This window comes from Gymnoscopelus braueri (genome assembly GCF_963280865.1).
Source record: "Gymnoscopelus braueri genome assembly, chromosome: 11".
Lineage (NCBI taxonomy): Eukaryota > Metazoa > Chordata > Actinopteri > Myctophiformes > Myctophidae > Gymnoscopelus > Gymnoscopelus braueri.
Genome location: NC_137613.1, coordinates 42,441,515 through 42,453,544, shown reverse-complemented (window position 1 = coordinate 42,453,544; position 12,030 = coordinate 42,441,515). Strand labels below are relative to the sequence as shown.

The 12,030-nt window shown below is 41.7% G+C and overlaps 1 protein-coding gene across 3 annotated transcripts in view; it reads left to right on the top strand.

The window, feature by feature from the left end:
• myo1g (myosin IG) overlaps nt 1–12,030 on the top strand; it is a 419,914-nt gene that overhangs the window by 33,077 nt on the left and 374,807 nt on the right. Inside the window, exons 22-23 of one of the 3 annotated variants that reach the window (XR_013934046.1) lie at nt 8,596–9,715; nt 10,893–11,355. Coding sequence is in view for 1 of the 3 variants with exons in the window: in XM_080442178.1 (XP_080298304.1) it covers nt 8,596–8,758 (163 nt within the window). In the remaining 2 variants the exon portion in view is untranslated. Of the gene's footprint in view, nt 1–8,595; nt 11,356–12,030 lie in introns of those variants that run through there. The other 2 variants (XR_013934045.1, XM_080442178.1) reach the window with 2 other exon arrangements.

Here is a 12,030-nt window from a genome sequence, read left to right as displayed (position 1 = left end):
CAGCAAGCACAATGACGTCATGATGACGTTATGATGACGCCCGGTCATCACCCCGGTGACGTTCAGGACTGGGCCAGATCACAGCCCATATGGGGATGATCTTTACGTCATTTACAGGACGTCATCACTGGGACATCATATGGACATTTGGACAGCAATTTTGGGTGATGAGAAATGTGTTTAGATGACGTCCTGGAAGTGACGTTTTTGTGGTCAGGATTAATTTTGGTTAAAATCAGGTGATATTCTGGGCCAGATCTGACTTGTCTTGGTTTGACTTGATCTAGCCCCAATCGAGACGTCACTGATTGGTCCGGGTCCTGACTGTGCTTGCTGGGGCAGTTTCATGTATGAATATGGGAAACCCCCATGATGGTGTTGCTTTAATTGCAGTCTTCTGGGTCACCCCTAGCTTTCCAGGCTTGTTAAAACCATATGACTGCATTAACCTCAAAGCATTATGTGAGCGGTCTGGTGAGCCGGCTTTAATGAATGAAAAACGATTTTCTGAAGAGCATTTCTGCTTCATCTGAGGGGAAAGAAACAAAGAGGAGAATGGAGAGAGGATGTGGGTGATGTGAGACTGTCCGTGAACTCAACCAAAATGCAGGAAATAGCAAATACTGTAGGCATTATACAGTATACTTACTGGCTACATTGTGTCATGTGTGGAGATATGTTTCTTGAATTTCCCAGAATTCAGACAATTTGTTTTACAATTTGTAGAAAAGTTTGTTGCTGCCCACTAATTAACTAATGCAGGACAGAGTTTGTAGCTACAGCAATGCTAATCATTTGGACTATGTAGCTACTGTAATTACAATACATATTAGCACTTTATCTCTTGAGTAAAAAAAATCTGACTGCTGCCTGAGAAAAGATTGTTTATCCAGCGTGAAGTTATGACAGAGAACTTGGCTAACTGCTGGCATCTAATAAAAAGCCGGTTTACTGCTCTTCAAGCAGTAAACCTCATCTGTGAGTCAATTTATTCTTTTATTATTTAGGTGTTGACTGTTTTATTGAAGGACAAGTGATGCTGCAGCGTTCACAGCATATTGATTGCTGTAGTGACGATGTGTTTGGCATGTTGGTAAATATATATATTTGTGTCTGCTTTAAAATCTTATTGCTAGGCTGGCATTTTCTGTAGGAATGCAGTGTCTCTCCCTCACTGGCGATGTTTGAGTAAAATACTGTAGATACATAGTCATAATATCTTTATGGCATTAGCAAATCTTACTGTGATTATTGTATGATTGGAGATTAAGGTTTGTACTAAAACAGTTTGCTCGTTTGTACTGAGCACATTCTGAAATCCATTCACATAGACACACCAGTAAAAAGACCTCCTTAGGTTCATACAAATACTTGATTTGGTACCCCACCCAATCCTAGGCATCTGTTCCACTTCCTGTCCATCGGTTCTCATATTGTTTTCACTAATTGAGGTCCTGGTAGAAATACAAGAACACACGCACGCACGCACGCACGCACGCACGCACGCACGCACGCACGCACGCACGCACGCACGCACGCACGCACACACACACACACACACACACACACACACACACACACACACACACACAATCGTAATCTGTGACAGTTAGAGTACTGGCTGGCCCTCTGCCTGACCTTTCTTGGATGTGAGTGTCACTGATTATAGACTTGGAATCTGTCCAAATGGCTCCTGTCTTTTTGAAACTCAACTAGCTTTTTAGGTCATGAAAGGCGTCATCTTTGCCTGAAATAGCCCCCCCCCCCTCTCTCTTTCTCTCTCTCTCTCTCCTCTCCCTCACTCCCTCAGTGGCTGTCCTTAATGTTCTTGTCTCTCAAATGGCAAGGTAACATGACTGAAGTCTAAAACAAATGGTGTGTTCAACTCGCTAATATCTTAAGTATTTTTAAGCACAAGGGTGCCATAGCCCTATGAGTCCAATACAAAAACAATCTTAATGCAATGTTTTGCAGGCAGTCCAGTCCCATAGATTGGACGTCCTTCTTCAGCACTCAAACAGAAACAGAGCTACAGTATGTACTACCAAGGAGTGAGATTCCACAGTTTCTATGGTCAACAAGTCCCTTTTGTTCACTTTTGTCTCTTCTGGGTTTATCTCTATCCCTCAGTATGCCTCTGTCATTTTGTTGGTTCAATATTCCTATCTCCCCCTCAGAGCTGATACCTGTTCTTAAAACTAGCCTTCATGTAGACACCACCAATGTTCACAAATGTAGACACAAATTTAGACAAAGTCCAGTCTGTGAAGACACTCTGCTACAGCAGTTCTCTCTAGTGTCATTATGAAAGTAGAAAGGGTTTGCTCTGTGTGGCGTGATGAAGGGGATTAACGCTTCCTGATCAATGAGCTAATGACCATTGTCCACAAAATGGATTTAATATCCTTGGTGATGTAGGGTGATTGTAGAATGCTCAGATTTCAGGATGAGTGATGCAGCAGATTTGATCGGAGATTAGTATTGAAGAAGAAAGAAAGGAGTCGATTTGATTGGATTGTGAGATAGAATGACAGAATGTGTTATGAAAGTGTGTTGCACAAATCTCTGACAGAGTTTAGAGAGAGAGGGAGAGAGAGAGGTGAGTTCTTGTAAGAGGAAGCGCTCTATCATATTTTTACAATTATCTTTTTTCCTCATGTTTATAAAAAAATATTATCAACTAGAGATGGGCTACACAGCATGAATAAAATACCTTGTCACCATCTTTTTTATTATATTTAAAATGTGATTATAAATTGTGTGTTATTATTAACATTTGAGTTGTGACATTTGCTTGCACCAGACAAAAAAAAAGAAAATAAAGTACTTGGATTCAGTGATCTACAATCACAGATCATTCAAATACATTAAATTATATCATTTTATATTATATTATAATGTATACTGTAAAAAATACTTTAACAACGTATTTAGGATATTTAAAAATACTTATGTCTAAAGTCCTCAATTGGTTAGAAACAGAGCTGTCGCTGTCGAACAGCAGCTTCTTGAGATCATCTTTAGCCTGGATAAAGTAGCCAAGCTAAAGTAGTACTTGTAGCATTGGTTAGGTATTTCCTTGTGTCCCTGTGAGCATCTCATGGGTTAATGTTCGCACAAGCATTGACAATAACCTTTTTTTTATAATTATAATTATAATTATTATATTCATAATTATTATTAGTGACCAAATCATCCTCATTTAAACACTGTTCATTGGCAGATACCAGTCTGATACATACCAATATATATTTATCTATTTTAATTATCAATATGAATTAAATATATTGCTCAGCCCTGAAACACTGGAGAATTGCATTACCATACCAAACTGTCCTGTATTTTCGATAATTGAAGAGCGTCTATTCTATACATCAATGCATACTTGAAAGACACTTGGTCACGTGTATGCAGGTGAAAGACCTGACATGGCTTTTTCTGTGATCCTACTGCAGATAATATAATTTCTTCAATAACATCCACCAAGTGAGCTACCCTCCGATGTGTAGCCAATGTTCCACGTGGCAAAAACCCTTGATAGTGTTACACGGTCTCTATTGACAATCAATTTGTTGCAACATTCCGTGCTACGTCAGTGATTGACTGAGTGTGCTGCTTTAAACCGCTTTGCTCTTATCTCAGAAATCTGGGGCTTGCTTTAGAGTAAATCAATGTCAAGGAAGTGATTGAAGCTAATGTTACATTACATTACTGTTACATTGCACTTTATGGTCCACAATTGTGCTTCAGTGCAAGACATTGTATTAGAACCACAGTAGGTAAAGTGTGCTGTACTGTCCAGTATAGTACCGTGTCTGTACTGTAGTTCCAATGTTTTCTCAGAATGTTTCCTGGGGAGGCTCAGGAGGCAGAGAGTGCAGCTGGTGGCAACAGAGCTTCTGTTTTTAATGCCGTTGATGATGATAATTATGACATATAAGTCTTGGCGTTGGTCACTGGCGCTGACGCCAGTGCTAACTCTGTGGGAAGCAATGGACAGCTTCATGGTGATGCAGAGTTGCACTTCCCACTTCCCACTTCCCAGGAGCAGCCTTAGCAGTTGGCACTCAATGACTCAAATAGCCTCTGCCCACGATAGCCCACCATCACCATCCCCACTCCCACCCCTCACCCAACTGTCAACCATACACCCAGTTGGGCAGCAGATTGTGACGTTGCCCCCAGTGATGGTTGTCAGGCAGCTGAGGAAAATTGCTATATACATGCACATACATTTGATTTCAGGAGGAAATGGAAGGTGTTTATGATGTGGTGAGTGGAAGTTTGGAAGACAGTGGGGTGGACAGGCTGTGCTATGCTGCATGCAAGGCTATAGCAGTTTTCTCCACAAGAAAAGCTGTAGTCAAGATGGTTATCCAGAGTTTGGGTGGGAGGCAGAGTTCATCCATTTCTACTCAAAACAATGCCTTTAGTGAGGTTGTAGATTGGCAGAATAGACATAAAAAAAATATTGTGTTGCAATGCTACGCTTTGGAAGCTTGTAGATTGGCTATTTTCACATGACGTCATACAATTAAGTAGGGATAAAGAGGCCACTACTCGATTAACACTCCCCTGCCTAGTCATGCTTTCTGGCCTGGTGATGTTGCCTAAATTGACAGTTTGGTCCAAATGAAATTCACAATGAAATACTTTCTCAGCAAAGGTGGCTAACAATTATTGCTACAGAGTCCTGTCTTGGCTATAAAGTTCTGCAGAAAACCCTGCTATATCACTCATGCCTAATTTATACTCTGTCGCAGCAAAAATAGCAGATCTACAGTACAAGCTCGAGTAAATCAGGCTTAGGTTGACTGCATAACACAACTCGGATTACCAAAGTTTGGTGATCCTGAATCCAGTCTACCACTGACAGTATTTCATATATTACTGACACTCTCTTGTTCAACAATCATTTATGAGGTCCTCCTCATCTCTCTTGTCCATCACTTCTCCTGTTGGGACTGTGGTCTGTGCAGAGATCCTGATCTTTCTGTGGTTTAGCTCTGCTCTGTCAAACTGTTGACACCTCTCCTGTTTGAGCTCCTCATGAGGACCAATCATAACCCAACCTGAAGCCAGTGATGGACGAGAGAGTCCACTCCAGACAGTAATGGGGATAGATGAGAGAGGGCAGGATTGAAGTGAGATGCTGGGATTCAGTGTATGAATTCATATGAATGATAGAGGGGAATAAGACGAAGATGACACAGTGATTTAGTGAACAACTGAGGCGCCTTCACAGGATTTGGAAGTCATTTGACAGAAATACAATTTGGCTTTTGAAGTCGATTGATTTTCTTTCACTTCTCTGACCTTTATTTTATATGGCGGTGAGCTCTAAGCCAAGCTATGAAACATTTACAGCAGACTTTATGCTACTTTTCTCTAATTAATGCAGTGTCTTAAAGTGCTAATACTGTGTTAGGTGCAAAGCTGTTTCTTTGTCCAGTTGTTTCTGTTCATAGACATGTGTAGAGAGAGCGAGAGAGAGAAAAGCTGTGGTTTCCCCATTATTTTCACACATGGACATAATGTACACATGCTGCATGTGTACAGTATGTCCATATGTGTGCAAAGAATGAGGAAAACCCCCAGACATCCCTTAATCCCCTAATGTGATGATCTGGGACTGTGATCCTTAACACTCCAACACTGGTCTGGGATCTGTGGGATCATTAGAAGCAGACATCATCACACCTGAGGCCCTGTGCCTGATGATGTCAGATGATCTGACACCCAGCTATTTACAGCTCAAAATTAATAGTTACCACAAAACATTGATTGTTTTCCCCCTTCATGCTCTTTTACTGAAACAAGAATTGCTTTGCTTGCGGATAGTCTCTGGGTGGGTTTAATTGAAGTTCATCAAGATGAGATTGTTTTCCCCCATTGGCAGAGTTCTGGAAAACAGTTATTGGCAGTGTGCATAAGGGGCACTCTATTCTGAACACGTTATCATGGGTTAGAAAATGCCTCATCGTCTTTGAGATGGATGGCAATGGGTCACCTCATCATTTAAGAAGCATTAGGTTACTAAGAGAGAGAACTTTGTTGATCCTGATGATTGGACTTGAAACTTTCAGCCAGATGAAATGATGTGGCATTGACTGTTGAGAAAAAGGCCTGCTTTTGGACTGAGTTGATAATTTCCTAAAATAGACAGAGGGATGTGGGTGGCCATTGTGTACATGTGTGCGTGCATGTGTGCACGCACACATGCACTCATACACACACACACACACGCACACACACGCACAAACAAAAGGCACTCTGTCAGGGAAATGGCACATTATTCCCTGGGACCAGCGCTGCACAGGGTCGGTGTTGATTTGATTCCCCATGCAGTGGTGAAATACATTTTTACTTAAGTAAAAATAGCAATACCACAATGTATGTGTAATACTGTGTAATATAGTGCAACTAAGTAAAATTCCTGCATAAAAAAATGTGAGTAACATTACAAAAGTACTCATTATGCAGAATAGCCCCTTTTACAATAATATTGGACTGTAAATAGAAATGCAGTCATCACTTTAATGTTGCAGCTGGTAAAAGTGGTTTATCAGTTAATCAAGCAAGCAGAAAAAGAGGAGTAAAAAGTTAAAATGGAAATACTTAAGTAAAGTTAAAGTACCTCATAATTGTATTTAAGTACATTACTTGAGTAAATGTACTTAGTTACTTTCCACCACTGCACAAAGGGACTGCACAGAGGGCCAAGCAGCATCAGTAACAACACATCTTGCCACACATTCAGCTCACACATGAAATGGCCCATAATTCTCCACAATGGAGACACCAGAGGCATATGTTCACATTGGATTAGCACAATCCAGCAATGCAGAGGAGATGATGGGGGGAGACAGGAGAGAGAGAGAGAGAGAGGGGGGGGGGTCTTCAGTCTCCTCCATGAACTGCTGTTGGTTGCGCCCCAATTCTGTCTGTGATGTTGTCTCTCCACACACGGCAGTGAATTATTTGACTGTGGCTTGAGGCCCCCCCATTGACAAACAGCAGACTGCTGGGTTTATCATGTTTATATATTCAACATCCCCCCACCCCGCCCCTCTCTGCACAGAAGATGATGGGAAGATAGGAAGAAAGTAAGAGCACAAGTCGTAAACAGCACGTCTGTGTGTTAGTAATAGTCAGGCATTGTGGAACGCCTCTGTCTTCTTTAACATGTAGCTTTACACACAGCTCTGCTCTCAGCCAATCATCCACAGCCCTCACACTGGTCCAATTGGTTCCATTTGTACACTTGATGACGTAAATGAACGCAGGACTTTACTGTGCACAGGCATAGCTTGTGGCTTAGTCTGAAGTTCAGGGCGCCTTAGCCCGGTGTCAACTTTCACTGGACCCTTCCTATTTATTAGCCGCTCGAATCTCAGATGACAGCAGGGTCGCACGCGAATCAAAACCCGGCCAAGGTCAGTGGGTTTCTGGGCCGGATGTTTCAACAGCCCCGGAAGGGGGGGACAGCTGGTTGTGGGGGTTTTTGACCAAGGGGATGGAGAGGGGGGGGGGGGGGTACAAGGCTACACCTGTTGGGAGTAGCTTAGCACAGATGCCGACATTCACTTTGTGAATTTAGGGGTGATTGTTTAAAAGTCCAGCTGTTGGGCTCTCTCCACTGAGTGCACATTGTTTTGCACAGTTTTTAAGTTGCTTGATTAAGTATTTAGATATTTGATATTCATTTTATCTGATACGCCCCCTTCCTATACAAACACATCGTAACTTCAAACTCCATTTTAACCATGATAGATTAATCGAAAACACCCGTCCTTGGTTCTGGTGACTCATACTGCCCTCCTAATACGTGAGAGGCCATGTTTTTTCATTACTTTTTTCATTCGTTTTAATAGATCTTTTTTATTGTATTTGAACCTTTCAAACTTGAAATATCCCTTTAAGCTCAACAGTAAGCTTAGACGGGAGCGGCCATAGCTGAATAGGTAGAGAGGCCATCTGGGAATCGGAAAGTCGCCTGTTCGGCAAACTTACAAAATAGTGAAAATAGCAGATCTACAAGCTCACAACACGTCAACGTGTTGTGAGCTTGTAGATGGCTAGTTTCACTAGAGTGGTGGTGTCAGGTGTAGAATGTTGGTGCCAGGCTGAGCTGAGTGAACCTCAGTGCAGAGCATGGAGCACATGGCCTTCAACACAGGCCATCCTCTTCAGCTGACAGTGCAGCTGGCAGGCAGGAAAATGTCCTCTTCCCAGCTGTCTGCCACCAAAGAGATTTAATATGCTGCAGCACCCTCACCTCCTCAAATAGAGGATCCTTCGATTTAGTTTTCATGGACTACTCAACTTCAAACAATTCAACTAATAATTAGCCTTGTACTTTGTATTGTGCGTGTTGTGCTTGTATGTGTGTACATTGTTAGACTTTAAAGGGATAGTTCATCCCCAATTTGATGACCGGTCGGTCATCAAATGATTGGCTCAGGAATGCGACAAAAAAATAATAATCTCCAAACCAAAAAAATGGGGTGTGTAATTGATAGAAAATACGTAAGTAACTATGGATTTTACTGTATGGTTCATAAGTATCCTAATACTAATCTGTCTATGTTTCAGAGTGAGGAAAGTCCTCTTACCAGTGAAGGTTTGCAGTCCAGTCGTCCAGGTGCACATGCGTGGTAAGCCCAAGACCGTTACCGTGGAGACCAAGGCCGGCCAGACCAACGTAGACTTCAAGAAGAACCGAGATGGCTTCGTCTTACTGTTGCCCTCACACTGATGTAGGCCATCCTACCATAAACACCCAGTTACCTCATAACCCTGGAACAAAACATTTTGAGATCGGGGTCTGCGGGCCAAATACATATCTAAAAATGTTTTCTAAATCCAACTTTTCCATGTCAAGGACCCCAATGTATTTGGCCCCATCTCAAAATATGTTGTTCCAGGGACCCGCAGAAGCACAGATCGGAAGCACAGATCTACAAGCTCATAGCGCGCCACGCTATGAGCTTGTAGATCTGCCATTTTTGAATAGCCAAAGAAATCCTAAAATGACACAGATGCGTTCCCCGATTGGGTTAAACAAACACAGGATAGTACTGTACAGGGGGGCTTGGTCCCTCAGCAGTACGTCCAAGATACACACCATCATCATCAGCTTGGTAACCCAAGACGTTCAAACTGATGAAGGCCTCCTTGTCGTCACAATCAATTTCTCAGCTATACTTGAAGCTGCAATCCCTAAAGCTTTATGTCCTACTCGGGATTCGATCCGTGTGGGAGACCAAACTATCTGCCGATCTTCCAAGATGCTTGGCCAGGGGAGATATTGTGCTTGCCTCAGGGGGGCTACTTGTCAACCAGTAGGTATAGGTGTCCATCCTGGCACTAGTCTACATTTCTCGATGGAACAGTAAGGGAGACCACCTCCAAACACTGCATGTGTGCTAGTTATTTTTGCATGAACATACAGATTGTTAAAATAATGTTTAAGTCATTAATATAAGTTCTGGATTGCAGCTTTAATCAAAAAAAAAGAAAAGAAAGGAAAACAAGGGAAGCATGATAAACTCCACTGCAAAGCCATAATACTTGTTGGTCAGAGCAGGGATGGACAGGTATTTCAGGAATTGGTAGTTACACATCCTTTGCCTTGTAGAGACATTTTTCTAAATTGAGTTCAGTAGAGGGTGAATTTAAATTATTTTCCCAGAGAAGACTGGGTTGCATTATTGTCTCCGCCAGGCCGAAAGGCATGGCGAGAGAGTATGTTTTGCCCCCTGTCCGTCCGTCCGTGTGTCCGTCCGTGTGTCCGTCCGTCCGTGTGTCCGTGTGTCCGTCATTCTGTCATTTTGTGTACAGCTAATCTCCGGCACCGTTCGCTTGATCGCAGCGAAACTGTGCACACACACTCCCTGGATGCCAGAGCAGAACCTCTGCCCTAAATTTTTCAAATTAGCCTTTTATAGCGCCACCAGGAGGCCGCTTTTTGCAAAACACATTTCTTGACAGTACTCCTACAGATTTTATCCAAACATCACGCAAATCAGTACACAGTATCTCTATAGTCATGTGATCAACACGGATCTGTCCAATTTTCCATATTTCATCCTGATTGGCTAAGGTTGGCTTCCAAAGTTTGCTGGATTGCTCCGCTTTCAACAAAATGCCTCAAATCATGAACGCAGCTTGCGATTTCCGTGAGATTTCACACGCACATTCCCGCTAGGCCGAGGAAGAAATGTCACTTGAAAATGTTCAAATCAGCCTCATGGTGGCGCTATAAATGGACGATTTGTGTTTTTAACTATAACTGCACCGATCTGCATGAAACTTTGCACGCACACTCCCTAGAGGCCAAGGAAAAACAACTGACCTGCATTTTTCACATTTGCCTTTCATAGCGCCACCAGGGGGCCGACACATTTTTTGATATTAAGCCTTCAGAATTTATCAAAATTTCACGCACATCGGTGCACTTGATCTCTATAATCATGTGATCACGATGGATCTTTTAAAATTTTCATATTCCATCCTGATTGGCTAATATTGACATCTAAAGTTTGCAGAGTGGCCCGTTTTGAACAAAATGCCACAAATCATGAATGCAGCGTCCGATTGTGGTGACACTTTGCACGCACATTCGCACTACATTGAAGAACAAATGCCACCCTTTTAACATTTCCCTATTATAGCGCCACCAGGAGGCCAATTTTGCAACACTTTTCTTTTTTATATTACTCCTACAAATTCAAACATCATGCAAATCGGTACACATATAGTCAAGTGATCAAGATGGTTCCGTCCAATTTTTCATATTCCATCCTGATTGGCTAATTCCGAACATTGCTGCCCCACAATAACCTACCTGACCTGGCGGAGACCTGTGCTCCGAGGAGCACTTTTTCTAGTTTGCTTCTTTTTTTTACTCGGGCACTGGAGAGACTTTTATTTGTATACTGGAAAAATAGCTAAAGATCTGGAAGAAATTGGCAGCTTCTGTTAAAACAGGGATTAATTATTTAACCACCTCAGAATACAGTATTAACAGTCAAGTCAGTTAAATGTATTCTTGCAGCTTTAAATTTACATTTGCAGATGTTGTTTTATATAGGTACATTCAATTTTTTGTACAAAATGAATGGATGCACTTTTCGTTAATGAAATATTGTATAACTTAACATAATTACATCAAAGATGAGACATTTCAAATATATATATTTTTATTTTTTCAAGCAGAATTATTTCAATGCCTTTGCAAAATGAGTTTTTTGTGTGCATTGTCTAATGCTGCTGTCTAGAAAATTAAGACTATGTTTTTTTTATATCAGAAGTAATAAAGAAGGGAAAGTAAAATAAATTATTAAAAAGTAATTTTGTAGTGCTGTGGTTGTTTTAATATCTGCAATGTTTTTCATTGTGAATAGAGTAGGATCTGCTGGCCCGGGGTCGTGGGTTTGAGTCCCGTTCCCGACGGCCTTTGATGTGTGTCTCTCCCCGTCTCTTTCCCCCTCTTTCCTGTCCATCTTCACTTAATAACTAAGGCAGAAAAGCCAAAAAACTAATCTTTAAAAAAAAAAGACGATAATCTGTCGAGTTTAGGTCCATAATGAACCTTGTTGCCCCATGATCGTTGCTTGAATTTATAATTACATATAGTAATTTTACTAGTCAAAGTCATAGAACATAACACGAGTATTCAATGTTGAGTTCTTAAACATAGTAGGGTCACACTTTTCAAAGACTACATCTGACTGTGGAATCCAATTCTTCCCATACTCATCAATGCTTAACTCTGTCTTCCGCTGACAATACATCTCTTTTACTCAACTTCCTGACAGCCTGCACTCCCTATCCTTTCACCATGCTCTGACACCCTCTCTCCTGTGATACCCTCCACAAAATAAAATCATCAGTATTAACCACATTAACCCTAGTGTCCCTATTCAGGGGCGAACATTCGTGAGCCTGTAGATCGGCTATTTTTGGGACCTAAAATCCATGGGGACTCCGGTCAATGAAGTATTATCGGGTTTAAGTGGTTCATTT